The sequence below is a fragment of the Lipophrys pholis genome, assembly GCF_963383615.2.
Source record: "Lipophrys pholis genome assembly, chromosome: 7".
NCBI classification, from domain to species: domain Eukaryota; kingdom Metazoa; phylum Chordata; class Actinopteri; order Blenniiformes; family Blenniidae; genus Lipophrys; species Lipophrys pholis.
Genome location: NC_137638.1, coordinates 17,445,833 through 17,461,407, shown reverse-complemented (window position 1 = coordinate 17,461,407; position 15,575 = coordinate 17,445,833). Strand labels below are relative to the sequence as shown.

General features: G+C 41.1%; 2 protein-coding genes across 3 annotated transcripts; one reads left to right on the top strand and one right to left on the bottom strand.

Moving 5' to 3' along the window:
- Positions 1 to 726: 726 nt before the first annotated feature.
- mob1a (MOB kinase activator 1A) lies at positions 727 to 8,333 on the bottom strand. Of its 2 annotated transcripts, none has more exons than XM_080467995.1 (6): positions 8,187 to 8,333; positions 6,374 to 6,540; positions 5,885 to 5,978; positions 4,188 to 4,321; positions 3,188 to 3,351; positions 727 to 2,784 (listed from the first exon to the last, which is right to left on the bottom strand). In XM_080467995.1, the coding sequence occupies exons 1-6, from the start codon at positions 8,198 to 8,200 to the stop codon at positions 2,707 to 2,709; spliced, it is 651 nt and encodes a 216-aa protein (XP_080324121.1). In that variant the 5' UTR covers positions 8,201 to 8,333; the 3' UTR covers positions 727 to 2,706. The 2 variants fall into 2 exon arrangements, with proteins under 2 accessions (XP_080324121.1, XP_080324122.1); XM_080467996.1 differs by having other exon boundaries at positions 6,374 to 6,537; positions 8,187 to 8,319.
- Positions 8,334 to 9,840: 1,507 nt separating this feature from the next.
- mthfd2 (methylenetetrahydrofolate dehydrogenase (NADP+ dependent) 2, methenyltetrahydrofolate cyclohydrolase) lies at positions 9,841 to 15,373 on the top strand. The gene is made up of 8 exons (XM_080468101.1): positions 9,841 to 10,065; positions 12,353 to 12,537; positions 12,664 to 12,786; positions 13,074 to 13,226; positions 13,632 to 13,739; positions 13,825 to 13,917; positions 14,070 to 14,195; positions 14,278 to 15,373. The coding sequence occupies exons 1-8, from the start codon at positions 9,986 to 9,988 to the stop codon at positions 14,424 to 14,426; spliced, it is 1,017 nt and encodes a 338-aa protein (XP_080324227.1). The 5' UTR covers positions 9,841 to 9,985; the 3' UTR covers positions 14,427 to 15,373.
- Positions 15,374 to 15,575: the final 202 nt, after the last annotated feature.

Sequence of the window (15,575 nt, the reverse complement as noted above, 5' to 3'; positions counted from 1 at the left end):
GTTCAGGGTCATTGGGTGCTTGAGCCGATCCCAGCATACAATGGGCGAGGGCAGGATACACCTGTCACAGGGTACACACACAGATACATTCACACCTCGGCGCAATTTGGCGTCACCAATCAACCTCACATGTTTTTGGACTGTGGGAGGAAACCGGAGCACCTGTACTTCAACCCACGACCTTCTCGCTGTGAGGCGAGAGCACTAACCGCTGCACACTGTGCACTTGTCCAATCATGTACCTCCCATTTTAGAGAAGAGAGTTGGTGTTTGGAAGGTCACAGGTTTGAATCTCATATTGACAGGTTATCACACTGGGTCTTCTGAGGAACCAATTTAAAAATAAAATAAACATAATTAACTGTGCATTCCTTGTATGTGTGGCAAATGAAGCAGGTCAAACCGTTATACCAATTTTAATTTCTTCCACACAATATGTGCGGTATGACCACATTCTGTGCATTGATGATCATCCCTGTTAGTCCGAGCTTGAACCGGCAGTGTGTTCAGGGTGTATCCAGTATTTCACTTTGTGTTGGCTGGGATAGGTTCACACCCTCTGGGACTATTGTGTGGTTTTCACAAGTACAGATGATAAACGGATGGATATCAGAGTGTTTAATATGTATGAAACTTGCTTAAAATACATCTAATTCATTAAAAAACTTTAATTAAAAGGAAACACTATAAATGGTGCTGTGTACACACACACACACACACAACACTGCAGTGAAATTTCAGATTTTATTGAATTTTTTGATCCATCAATACTGTCGCATCAGACCTTTCCATCATTGTAAGGCACAGTTTTGTTCAGATAATACAATGATCTTATTTACAGCAAATGTTTGGGCGTTGTACATACTGTACATTACCATGACCCCACCCAGGTCTGGAGAAAAAAAATAAAAAATAAAAAATAAAAAATAAAAAATCGCCACCCAATGATTGAACTGATTTAGTACATACACAAAATATCTTATTAATTTGAAAGCCCTTATTTCTTAATTCAAAAATATGAAGGCAGTATTATATTATGTAAAATGAAATGTAACTCTGTGCTTAAAGTTTACAATTAAAATAATGAGGAAAAAGCCATACATATCAAAAATATATGATTGAATTGATAAATTGAAAGAAATTACTGGACAGACTGTGTTTAGCGCGCTGGATTCATCCGTCAGCCGGGCTATTTGTGGGCCTGAAAGTAGCCAAACTGCAATATAATTCATCTAAAACACGTTCACATTGTATTGAAATAAAAGTCCTTCTAACAAAGTGGTAAACAATAAACTGTTAGTTCTGAGTGACTCATTCACATCATCTAACATAACCGGTTACTGGATTGTCTGATTGAATTTAGATCCAAGATGAAGCGTTATGAACCAATTCCCTTGATCCCAAACATTGATTAGAAATACAAGCTGCATCAGTTTTTAAAAAGGTATGGCAGTACACACAGCCCTGCTGCTGTAGCCAGATTACTCATAGGAAATGACCACGATCATTAAATCTGCACCAAAGATTTGTCTCGGAAAATAAAATAAAATAAAAAGTACATCCATCTCAGGTTGTACAGGTACAAAAGTTAAGTCCCTACTTTCCAATTGGGGGGAGATGGGGTTGAGAAAAAAAAAAAAAAAGTGCCAGCATCAGTATCATAGAAACGAACTAAAATGACAGCTAAACTAAAAATTCACATTGAACTATTCATGCTGTTGAGATTCATTTATACTACAAAGCTCTTTTAAAAAAGGTCCTTACACTGGCTTTAATTGGCTATATTAACAACACAATTGTCAATTAAGAAGTAGAGAGAAAAAAAAATATTTTATCACTGTAAGCACTATAACTCACATTTTACTATTTATGAAAACAGCTGGGAAATGTGCAAAAACTTATTTTGCGTGATCCAACAGAAACGGCTAGACTATGCAGTCGATAGTGGTGCTTTCTTGTGGGGCAAAAACAAAAGCATGTCGTAATGATTTAACACTGCATCTCTTCCCATGTGAATATGTCAAAGAGTGTGTCAACAGCAACCATATACACCTAAAATGGGACATCAAGTTAAAAAAAAATAAAAAAATAGCTGCTGGCTGAGATACATTTTACACACCGGAGCATTTTTTTTTTTTTATGTCTGCCTTCATGTGTTGTTCTGTTACAGCTACAAACAAGACTTGTTCATGTCACATTTCTAGCCATCCTTCTTGTTACACCCCACTGGATACCAATGACAGATATTTAAAACAACAAAATTAAACTAAGATTGGGATATTTCATCTTCTTACAATATCCCAAAGTTAACAAAAACGTATGAATAACTAGAACGTGTTGAGACAATCATAAACACTGTACACCAGCTTCCAAAAGTAGAAAAGTGGCTGTTTGCTTTCACCTCCAAATGTTCTTGGTCCAAAGTAAAATTCAATTGGTTAATCTTCACAGTCCTGTGAAAAAAAAGAAGCTTTGCTCCACTACGCTATCGATTGAAATGATCTATTGAGGCTAAAATGGGGGACAAGGCTCAAAGACAGCATCCAAGAGGAAGGAGTAGAGTATGATAGGAATACTCGGGGAAATGTAAAGAGAAAGGCACAGATTTAAGAGTTGAGAGTAGAAGTCGTAGAGGTAGAGGAAGTCGGAGTGAGGAAGGAAAGAGAAGGAAATCAAAAAAAAAGAAATAGTTGTGTGATGAAATGTCTATCTGTCCTTGGATCCAAGCTTCTCGATCAAGTCCTGCAGAGGGGAGAGCTCTCGTCTGTCAATGAGGTTGAACTCCTACAAAAAAAAAAAAAAAAAAAAAGAAACCACAATGAGATTTGGTTCTTGTTTATGTAAAAGTGGCGGCACTAACCAGATCGGAGGCTCAGTAATGTGGCCCATAACCGAATGACTGTTTTCTAGATTAATATACCACAGGATTTTGTTTTAGTTCAACATAAAATACTCAAGAAAACTATCAGTCCTCACAACATTTCAAATTAAAAAAGAAAAGGTGTTTTCCATTCAACATCGGAGAAGTTTTCAAGTAGCACAGTTCTGTTGAAGACATTATCTGGAAGGCTGCATGGCAAGGAGGCATGAATACAGCTGCCCGTCCCGACATCATTTGGTGATCGAAAACTTGCATCTTCTGTGCATCTGTGTGTGAAAAGGGAGTTAGGTACACACACACACTCACCTGAACAAAGAAAATGAAGTGCTTGAAGGAGGTGTTGAGGTGGGCCTCCTCCTGCAGCTGCATAACGGAGTCAAAATGTTGGTGGTAGATGTGAGCGTAAACCCTGAACAGACGCTTCAGGATGGTTTTGGCCACGGACATGAAATTCTTGGGGAAGGGAACTCCTGCAGGACAGAGGGCGGCGGAAAATACTGAGGTCATGAGAATAGCACGGACTGATTCAGTGTTCACTGTCACGTTCTGCCTCCGGATCAGTGAGACTCATTATTACATGTGTCCTGTTCGTTTGGGTGGACTCCCAAGTGCAGAACAAACTGCGGCTGGAAAGTCTCCGCCACTTACAAAGTCCCAACTCAACATTACCCGGCAGTGAGAGGGTGCAGCAGCCACTCAGTAAGAGCAGCAACACATCTGTGTTTCCTCTTCACAGTGTCGGACCACAATTGGCTATTGCGGCCTTTTGTTCACGGTCCTCGATATGTATAAGACTAACTGAGACTGATGACATAAGAAGAAAGAAGTGAACAAGAAAAAGTTAGTTGTGAAGAGGCTCGTGAGGGGGGCTTTTTAGCCTCGGTCTGCTCTTTAACATGCAAGACGCGCTTCAGCTGGACCGAAGTCAGGTGACTGACTTCTGAGTAATTGTTGTCCTCGGTTGCCTTGTTGCCACATTGAAGAGAACTGCACACCAATTCACAACCCGCAGCAACAGGTTTATCTGGTCTACTGGTTGTTTTCCCAAACACACACAATGCGATTTCTCAATTATTTCTAAGAGTTTAAAGGTCAAAGTCAAGAAAGCCGTTGGGTTTGCATGAGAAAGAACAACACTAAAAATAAATAAAAGGGATCTACGCAGTTGCTTGGTTACCACAGCCTGTTAGTTTGGTTTTCTCTTCCTGTCAGAAACTCTTCTACACATGTGAAACTGCAGAGGAATACAACACAACACGCTCCATCCGGAAGGTCTGTTTGCCAACATGATGACAATAAAACTCACCAATCTTGGAGGGGAAAAGTGTCTCATCATCCAGCTGATCTTGCACCCAGGTCATCAAGTAGTCAATGTACTTGGGTGCAGAGCATTTAATGGGCTTTTTAATGTTGGTTCCATCAGCCCAGTGATACTCATACCTAGAAGAAGAAGAAGAAAAAAGAACCGACACTGACATAATTATAGACTTGACTCATTTAATGCAAGTCTGTTACTGAAGAGACATTAACTTGAAAGATGTACAAGGACTCATCAAGATTTTCTGTAAGGACATGGAAATGTCATTTGGAAGCGGGTAAGTTAAAAAAAGACCAGGCAGAGGAAATGTAAACATATTTACAGTTGTATTCTTGATTGTGGCTGTGTAAACAGGAAGTGAACCCCTGTCTCTTCCTCCTGATTACAAGCTGAAACGCAGACAGCGCCGGCAAGAGCGCCAATAGAGGAAGTGCCGATTCTAGAGCTGAACTAAACAGCCTTTAAAAGGGTCAACACGCAAAATTTGATTCCTGTTTCCATCATGTGACATTTTCAAGTCAATCTATTTCGATGATCTCAACCATAGCCTCAAAAGGTATTGTTTTCCACTTCTGACCTCAGAATGAAGTAAGTAATGTCTTTGAAACTACCGAAAGCTGTGACAGGTCAGAGGAACTGTACAGACACCATAGAGCAGCTTAAAAAGGCCTTATTTCAATCATTAAATTAAAGAATGGTTAAAAAAAACAAACTAATAACAATAATTCACAATTCCTTGTAAGGTTTATTATGCTGTCTAGGAGGCCACGCAAGTCATAATAAATCACAAGTTGACATTGACCATCAAAGCCAAACTACGAATGACTTCACTCTTACAGTCACAACACTTTCAGCCGGTAATTAAATGATCTGGACAAGGCTCTTCTGCACAACTCATTCTTCTTTGTTCGCTGAAAATATGTCATAAAGTTAATTGTTTGAGGGGTAACAAATAAGAACAAAGCATGTCTGCACAGACACACTGATTTTATAGTGGACGGGTTTACGTGATGTCTCCACCAGGCTCTGGGAATTCCATTTAGCCACTTGTCTGCAACCGTCTGCCATTACATTAAAATTGAAATAAAATAAAATAAACCTTCCATGAGTCACACGGGTGGCATTAACTCTGTAAGATATTTTAAACAGCAAAATATAGTTCAGACATGTAACTATTAAAAACTGACTTCAGGACAAATTGTAAACAAACACTAACAGACTCACGAGGTTCATAGTATGAATGTCAGTGTTGGAGCACGAGACCTTCAACAGCAGCTAAAGCACGTGTGTTATGTTATTAGCCCTGATATAGTGACCGGAGCCCGACACGCACAATACCAGGAACCCAATCAAGGAATACAGCAGGCAAACAGACCTCAATATTTGTTCATGTTTCCATTTACAGTCTTTTGTTAAGACAAACTAAACACAACAGAGCGACTCCCAATGAAATATTGTTGTGGTTACAAAATGAAACAGATACACTTGAGATATTGTCAAACTTCAGCGTGTTCATGCCGTGCAAATGAAGGAAATATATCGTTTCATTTAAAGCTTGAGTACAATTATGTTTGGATTTTGGCCAAGAGATTGTCTACAGGTCACAAGACTGCAGAATATTACTGCTGCTCCATTTTTACAGCAAAAACCCTGTACATGTTTAAAACCATAGTGTTTGTGATTACCTTGGTCCTGCAGACATGACAGAGCAGCTGGTCTCAGTGCAGAACTCAGTAATGGTGCCATACAGCATATTGATTTGGTTGAAAAAATCCACCGCTGTAAGAAAGTGCACAGTAAAGTTTAGTCGTTTAGAACTGCGCAAATAAGAGAAGAATTAACAAATACAACAGCTTCATGAAGGAACGTCATTTGCTTTTTTAAAAATATCACTAAGAGCTAAAAATCAATAAATACATTAAAGTCTTCTTGCTTCAGTGTCTGTACATCAAAAAGTGCACACACATTTTGCATCCTCAATTCTCTTCTTCAATAATGCTGCCACGGTCACTAACTTTTCACTTTATTTGTACGAGCTCTGATTCTACGACGACCATGAGGTGGTGCTAAGGCTCAACTTCTATAAATTGATTAATGTTTCATCGAGACATTTGCCACAGGTATAATCTTAAAAGAGTCATTTGTCTGGCAGGTATGTGGACTCCAACACTCACTGTTGACAGCGATCCATTCATTGAGGTCCTCTCCCTCTGGTAGCATGACAGCCTGTCTCAGGTTTCCACTGCCAAGTGTTGCCTCAGCATGTTTGAGCAGCTCATACTGGTGGGAACCCTCTGGGATGTTCTTCTTGGGCCTGAAGGTCTTGGATGAGCGACTGCTACTGAAAAGACAGAAGAAACAGATTCATGTATAGCCTGCCAGTTTCTTTATATTGGTTTTGCTTGTTGGTCACAGTCAGGATGAATCTCCTTGATAGTTTTAACGTGGATCAAATCCAAAATGCCACTTTCATTCTTTTACCTAATTTAGTCAAAAGAGAAGACATCTCCAGGATTCACTCCAGTCAGTCTTTTGGGTTTCTGTTGTGTATATATCTAGATTTTAATTATAGTTTAAAGCAAAGATGGGTAATACATTTGAAGTCTATTAAGGAGATTACAACCTGCGATTCTCCAACAAGTCCCTATAAGTGATTCCTAAATCAAGTGCACGAAACAAGGGTGACTGGTCTTTCACTATCAAAACCAAGCCAGTCCGGAAGAACCTGTCGGAGCCTCAGCTAGATCCTGTTTAATGATCACTTTTTAATATATCGTTTTTATCAAGTCTCTCCTGAATCCAGTTTATTGTTTTAATGTAACATTTGAGTGAAATACATTACAATTCATACCTTCATCACTTCTCTTGCAGTTAATGACATTGTAATTACATTCTCTTTTTTTTTTTTAAATAATTTAAGAACAGTAATTAGCAATGTTAAAAAAAAAGTGAAGAGATGTGCACAGTGATATGAGTGGTTATTGTGTTGTCGCCACACCTCTCTGGGAGCCCCGGTTTCACCCAACAATTCACAACATGATGGTGACTGTACAATTCCTATGCATGCTGATATGTGCATACATGCAGATCTTTCTGTAGTCCATGTAAAGACCTGAAAGGTATGGCTGTCGAGACAGGCTCCAGCAATCTCCAAATTTACTAGATGGATCCCTGCTCACAACTTCGGGTTTCTTGTATGTTTCATCATTCAAATGGTTCATATTTAGGTGTATTTGATTGAAATATCTAAGACTGAGACTGTTCTAAAATGTCCAGATAAAGTACAGCAAAGCTTCTTTTAGGGACGTATGGACATACAGCAAATACAGACATGTTCATTTCTAAAGGGGCTGATGCTTGTCTTGGGCCTTGACTCATGATTACAAGCTTCCTGTTTGATCAACGACCTGGATGAGTAATGGACAACAGTGATACTTGTGTTGTCACACTTGTTTTGACTAAAACACGACTCTTCACCGAGTCACAAGCAAACCAAGGCAGCAAGCCCGCTGACAGGAAATGTGACAGTACCACGTTATTACTGTAAACAACGGAAGAGTTACTTTCGACACATTTGCAAACTATCCGCTAAGTTTAGCGCCGTCAGTGCGCGGATGGTGACTAAAACTAAGGATTTATATCTCTTTTTAATTAATAAAAAGTGTGTGTGAGCTGGCTGGGCAGCTCAGTTAGCATTGACGACCAGGCTAGCCAGGTTAGCTCGAAACTTAACAGTTAAAAAAAAAAGTTAAGTCAGCCACTGTGGAGTAACTGAAAATGAAAACAACACGGACCCAGGACGCTTCTTAAAAGGCACAATTCGTGCCAGAAAAGAGCAGAACAGGGAGACTCGGGCTGCACTGCGGTGAGCAGACGGGTTTCCAGAAACGGGGAGTCTTATTTTAACTTCCCTCGATCAACTTCGGAGAAGCGCGACGAACATTTACCAGCCAGAACTCCGCAAGGCGACCGACAAACTGTACTCACAACAAGAAGCTCATCGTGGAGAAGCGGTGGGTTTCAGCGCCAAATCCAGGTTTTATAGGGAGGAGAAGTGTGTTGTACAAGTACACAGGTCGAACCACTTGTGAGCGCTGCCTGCTAACAGGAACGTCCAGGCTAACGTGAAGTAACTGCTGCACCCACAGCCGCGCTTCCTCTGCGGGCACATCCACGACCCCTGTAGGCCGCGGCAGGTACTACACCCTGCAGAACAGAGGGCGGGTGGGAGGGGGGTGGGGGGGCTGCGTGGCGGTCTGTCGTGTTTCCCTGCGGCTTTCCAAAAGATTTCCCAAAGAACAGTAAATTCAACAAAAAGAGGCACAAAATGACCACAAAACGATAGCAAATACCGGGAGAGAGAATGACCAGCAGCAAATAGACACAAATTAAAAACAGAGAAACAAAATATTCACAATGTGATGCAAAATACCACAAATAGAACACAAAAACAGCCAGAACAAGTACATTGAAAAACAGAAATCCAACACAATAAAAAACAGACATTCAAATATAGTGGAACTCGTAATGGTAATAAAAAGATATACAAAACAACAACAAACATTAAAAACATAGGCACAAGGATATGCAAAAAAAAAAAAACAATCCCACGCAATGTGATACCTTTAAAGCTAAATAAATAAATTATTAACATATACAATATTTAACAGTAAATAGTCATTCAATAATGTTAGTCTGAGTTGAGTGTATTTATTCTGGATATATTAGCAAATGGCAGTAGTGCTCTCACCTCAGTGAGGCCTTTCTCTGTGGTAATTACATATTTGCCCTGTGTTTCCTGTCGTTACTCCAGTGTCCAACCACAGTTTGTAAACATGCATGTGAGACTGATTTGCTAACCTAAATTGCCCCTAGGTGCATGTGAGTGTGTGTGATAGTCTGGTGACTTGTCCAGGGTATAATACCCTGCCCTCACCCATTAGCTGGAATTGGCTCCAGCACCTCACTATAAAAGTAGAATAGAAGATGGATGAATATTTTCCATTTATCCATCTATCTTGTATAGCCCTTTATCTAGCTCAGTGTAGTGACTCTGGATCCTCTCCCAACTAACTAAGACTGAAGGCAGGGTGCCCCTTAGACAGGTGACCAGACCAACACACACACACACTAATGTCACATAACAGGAATTTAGAGTCACCGCTTTACTTTAAATTAAATTCAAATCAATTCAATCCAATTTTAGCACCTCTTACAACACATCCATCCAAAGGCACTTTTACACAGAAAAACTTTTGTTTAAAAGGAAGAAACCTTGCAGAACCAGCCTCAGAGCTGGCATCTTTCACAGACGAGAGGAGAGCGACAGAACCTGAACAGAGACCAAAGCAACTATGATTGTAAGCTTACGCATGCTTTATGGACCGTGGCAAGAAACAGGAGTGTGCACAGGGAGAACATGCAAACTCCACACAGAAAGCCTCCAAAGCCCAACTCGGAGTCGAAAGGGGGCGATTCGAGCAATCAGGCGCATATATTTGTTATATGTCATTTACTATCAATAATGTGTGAACGTGTGACTATATAGGCAGTGCATGTATACGATCTCAGAATAGAAATACTGCGCTCTGTCCAGTGAAGGTGTGGCGGCGGCTGACGCAGGCCTATTGCGTGCAGAGGAGGAGGGGGAGGGGCTTTAAAGCCGCGGCGAACCTCTCCCGCTGCTCCCTCCTCCACTGCCTCTGTGCCAGCCAGCCAGGCCGGGTGTATAAGTCCCCATAAGCTGCCGTGGTGTCTCTGCTCGTCCCGCTCTCAGCCGCTCAGACATGGCAGCGGTCCGGACTCTCAGGAAACTGTGCCAGCACGCGCAGCATCAAGTCTGCAAACTGCACACGTCCGCCTGGAGGTGAGTGCACCGTACGACACGTGAGCCGCCTCCGGTCAGCAAACTGCTCATTTTCTGCACACCGCCTCCCACGAAGGCTCTCTATTATTTATTGTCTTCGTGTAGACGGTGGTACGTTTTAGTCGGTGGGATTAGTTAGAACATTTATAGTACTGAATGTCCGCGGTCGGCGGCACATTGTGGTGCGCCCCTAGCGGTTTGCCGGTAACATTGCAGCAGGGGGCTGGCTGATGAAATCTGTCCTGGTGTTTGCACTGTGAGGAGCAGGACCCAGCTGGAGGCCGAGGTGTTCTCTGCACATTGGGAAAAGTCATGCATTGAACTTATAATCACTGCATGAAGTCATACAGGAATAACTGAGAAAATATTGTTAAGGCTGGTCAATATAGCAACGTTAGATCCAGGGATGAAAGTAACGAATTACACATAGGCAGTTACTGTTACTCAATAGTAATTCTGTGCATGTAATTCAATCCATATTCATGCACAAGGTTTACAGAGTACACCCACACCTTGGATTAACATTCAAATCTTTGCATCAGCTTTTTTGAGTTTGCAAATGCGTTTATACTATTAACAGCAGATTCCTGTTTCATTCCGGGATACTTTTGTGTTTCTTTAGTAAATGTGCATTGAAAGTAGATAGTTAAATATAGATTCAATGATATGTACAGAAGGTCAGTTAAATACTTATATTTGGACTGGTCTATGACAAAAGTTCCTTATAACAACCTTACTTGTGAGTACAAAATGGAATAGTAGGTGTACTTTAAACACATTTTCACAATTTCCTCCTCTAACATATATCCTCATTCCTCGACATAGTTGTGGTAGTTTCCTGTTTGAAACAAGCTGCATTTCAAGAAAAGTGTGCAATTTACTGAATTAGTGCTTTTGTTGTAGCATTTTCCTTCCTGGGTTTAATGATTTCAGATTAAGAAATTACTTTTTTTTAAAACTTGTCATGACCATCAGCAGTAGTTGACCTGTTGTTACAACAGATGTTAGTTGGAGAAGTAAGATTCCTTGTGTGTATGCCAGGCAGCTCTCCCACAGTCAGCTGATCAATGCTGTCGTGCTGCTTATAAATTAACATCCCATGCAGGTATTTATTGGAAACGTGCTGAGTGCAGCATGAGCCTCGTGACTGAGACAATGTAATGAACTAATATTGCTTGCACTTCAAAAGAAGGCAAACCTCATGACAGAATCCACCTCATCTTGAAGATAATCTAAAACCTGTGTCCTTTAATATGCAGGTTATGACCGAACAGCCCAACTTGGTAAAGTAGTTCTCGGAGTGTCCCGTTACTTTGAGAAAACAACATGTTGCTAAATTAAACTGAAAGACTAATGTGCATAATAATAACACCATTTGAATATTTAAAATAAATAGATAAAAGCAACTGAACTCAGCTTTTCCTCCCTCTGTGGATTACTTTTGTCTTTAAAATGTTGTATGAACTTGATGTGACACATTTTCTCTGGGACCTGGTACACTGGCCCCTCACCCCAATCAACCCGCACACCTCACACTTTTCTGTGAAGTTTAATTAGTTTTGGCATAATAACAGCGATGGTTACATCACTGTTGAAGGCTCATTACTCCTCAGCTATTGACCTGCCCCTTCTGTTTGTCGTTACATAACGAAGATCATCTTGGCACTTTTCAAAGTGGGACAAACTAATAGGGCGGCGTTCACGACTACTGTACAAACATTTCACCAACATGTACATGTCACTATATTTGGTACGTAGTTCCTTGTAAATATTAGCCTTTCAAATTACTACGACTCTCCTCGGGTACTCTTACAGTTGACGCAATCATACAGCGTTTGACTGGATCAGGTGGAGACGTGGAGCGTCTAATGTTAGTGGTCTGAACTTTTAACCTCTAAAATTAGACGCAGATGTAACTTAGAAGTAATACTTGCATCAGCTGTACAGTTGAGTTTCAGGTGTCATGAACTAAGTTTAGCAAGTATTCAAATCAGCAGATCTTAAATAGCACTGTGGGGATCACTTGGGTTTAGAAAAAAAAAAAAAAAAAGACCTTGTTGGCATTTCCAGTTTACAAACCTGAAAAAAATGCAACTCATCAAAAGTAAAACTTTGCAACAAAAAATGTGACTGCTTTGCAGGTTTATAAGAACAAATTAATAAGAATTAAACGGTTAAATTACACCTTGATCGTTTCAGTTGGCAGCATGATAATACAGCTTAATGATCGTTTCATTTAAAAACAAATGGATCAATATGTGATTGGTCCCCGTTCCTCCGTCCCCAGGCAGGAGGCAGTGGTCATCTCAGGAAGGAAACTGGCACGGCAGATTCGGGACGAGGCTCGGGTGGATGTGGACAAATGGGTTTTAGCCGGTCATAGGAGACCCCACCTGAGTGTGATTCTGGTCGGAGACAACCCGGCCAGCCACTCCTACGTCCTGAACAAGACGCGGGCAGCAGCTGATGTCGGTAAGGGGAGAAAGACAAACACTCCTTGTATGTGGATGCGGCGATTCCACAGAGTGAAAAAAAAATAAAATCTGTGAGCTTGTTCTTATTAGTTTGTTCACTTGTCTTCTCACATTTCTCCCACAGGCATCTCGAGTGAGACGATCCTCAAGCATTCGGACATCAGTGAGGAGGAGTTACTGGACCTGATCTACAAACTCAATGCAGACCATCGCGTGGACGGCCTGCTGGTTCAGCTGCCTCTGCCAGGTACACGACTGAAGGAGGATTGTGCATGTGCACAGAGGTTGGTTTGTGTTGCCGGCAGGTGCCTTTAGGTGCCAGCCAAAGAAAAGCAAACGCGAGTGAGCACGTGTTGACAGCACATAAGATGAAGCACAGCATCCCACCTGCCTGCTGTCTCTGTGGGATATTCATTATTGTTAAAAGCACGGACCAGCATGCACTTTGCTGTAATAAGTTCTGAATTCCTCACAGAGGAGAGAGGATCTGTGTGGATCCAGTCGGCCTGATCGTCACTCTTCTTGTTCTGACAGAGCACATCGACGAGCGTGCCATCTGCAATGCCGTTTCTCCCACCAAGGATGTGGACGGCTTCCATGTAGTCAATGTGGGTCGTATGTGTCTGGATCAGTCCACCATGCTTCCTGCCACTCCCTGGGGGGTGTGGGAAATTATTAAACGCACAGGTAATAACGTCACCACCAAAATCTGTGTAAAGCAGCAATGGTTTTGTTCCCTAGATTATTAAAGAATATCTTTTTACTGGCCACCCCAATTTGTGTTATTAAAGTAGATTATAAATCTAAGTTCTGAAATCTTGAGTCGCTCTAGTTCGTTGTTTGCTAACAGGAAGTGGGAGTATGTTCATCATGCATCATCAAGACACTGCATCATGCTGACGCAACTGAGTTGGCCACTAACATTACAAAGTACACTCACGGTCATCTGAGAGCAGTCACAGCAGAAAATAGTGGCAGAATTTGCCGTTATTAGATGATAGCATCATAATACTGTCACCTGTTACTAGCTTCCCTTACTAAATAATCCACAAACGACTGTCTGAGTTAACTCGTCACGTATTTGTGTTTCAGGTATTCCTACTTTGGGGAAGAATGTTGTCGTTGCAGGACGCTCCAAAAACGTGGGCATGCCCATCGCCATGTTACTGCACACAGACGGTCGTCACGAGAGGCCAGGAGGCAAGTTTTCTACATGTGCACGTGTTGTGAAAGCACGCTACGCCTTGTCGTGCAAACATCTACTGACGCCTCTGTGCTCTTGCAGGTGATGCAACAGTCACCATTTCTCACCGTTACACTCCAAAAGATCAACTTCGCCAGCACACTCAGATTGCTGACATCGTCGTGGCTGCTGCAGGTTTGTCTCATATTTGTATGAAAATAAATGGTGTGAATGTTGAATCGATGCCTTTTACGTTTTTTTTTTACAATTTTAATGTTGCACTAGATGTTCATAGTCGGTGCGGTGGGCAACTCGGACTTCACAGAAGTGTGTGATTGAACTTTCAGGAATCCCAAACCTGATCACTGCGGACATGATCAAAGAGGGAGCCGCTGTGATTGACGTGGGTATAAACAGAGTGCTGGACCCCGTCACTGGGAAGAGCAGGCTGGTTGGAGATGTGGATTTTGAAGGTATACCTGGAAGGTGGTGCTCTGTCTTGCATCTACAGACCTGTAGTCGGGCGTCTTTAACACTTTTGTGTCTTGCTTTCAGGGGTGAGACAGAAGGCTGGATTCATCACCCCGGTGCCTGGAGGCGTCGGACCCATGACGGTGGCGATGCTCATGAAGAACACGATCAAAGCGGCCAAGAATGTCCTGCTCTTTCCCCCAGAGAGGATTCGCATGGCTGCTGCATCTTAAAGGGCCAGAGCACATTTCAGCAACACATTCCACCTCTCAACACTGCCACCCTCCGTTTTTCAACTTGGGAGACCCAGATGAACTTCCTCTGCACATGGACTGGGAAGATGATAGCTTGGAGTCTCTTTCTGCTGGAGATTTTAACATTGCCCTAACTCCGAGTCCAGCCATGTTTAGACTGTTACCCTCCTCATGCAGCTCCATGTTACGTAACCAGATTTTATCCATATTTATCACTTCTTCTTTGCATTACTGAAGTTTTTAAGGATTTGTGGAAAAAAAATATTTATTGCTACAGTGGCTCAACATTTGACGCTGAATGAAAATAGAAAAGGGTAGTTGACTTGAAGCAGATGGCTGAAGTCCGTGTGCTTTCCTCCGTTAGTTTAGCCTTCTGTACAAAAAGTGATAAGGGCTAACATCTTCAGGAACCAGTACGTTTTTAAAGACACAAGCTTTAAATATTCACAATTGCCTTTGTAAAAACTCTGAAAAGAATATTAAATATGTTCTCACATAGATGCTTTTGTTTCTTTAGATGGTGTCGAATTATTTTCTCTACTCAGGACAAAAGACAATAAACTACGTTTGTAGTTTCACGGGTTGATGCCATCGGGAAAGTGATGAGAACACACTCAGCCGAGATTCTTTCACTAGAGTTTGAGAGATTTGACCAATTTTCTAATGTTTATCTTAAGTTCATTAAATGTGACAACCTCCACCCACTGTTTTCATATTTCATTCATTTGTGGTAGAGTTGAGCTGAAGCCTGGAATTGAGTTTTAATTCTGCTTGCATGTAAAATATTTGAAAAATGATTATACAAGCATTACATCACATGAAACCCAGAATAATATCAAAGATTTCTACCTATATTGTTCTGTTAACATTTATTTTGTAAAATATATACTTTTGTTATAAGTTTGCATAATAAATATCTAATATCTATAAGTGGTTTTGTTGTGTATGATGTAGTTAAAAATTTGAAATCGATGTGTTCATAAATGACTCGCTTCAAGTAACAGAAAAAACCCACTGTGACAAAACTAGTGGCAAAAAGAATTTACATACTTTTAATCAACACCCCCACTGCTTTGAATTAAAAAACATTGAACAACATATAAACCTAAAGCTGAAAATTACAATATT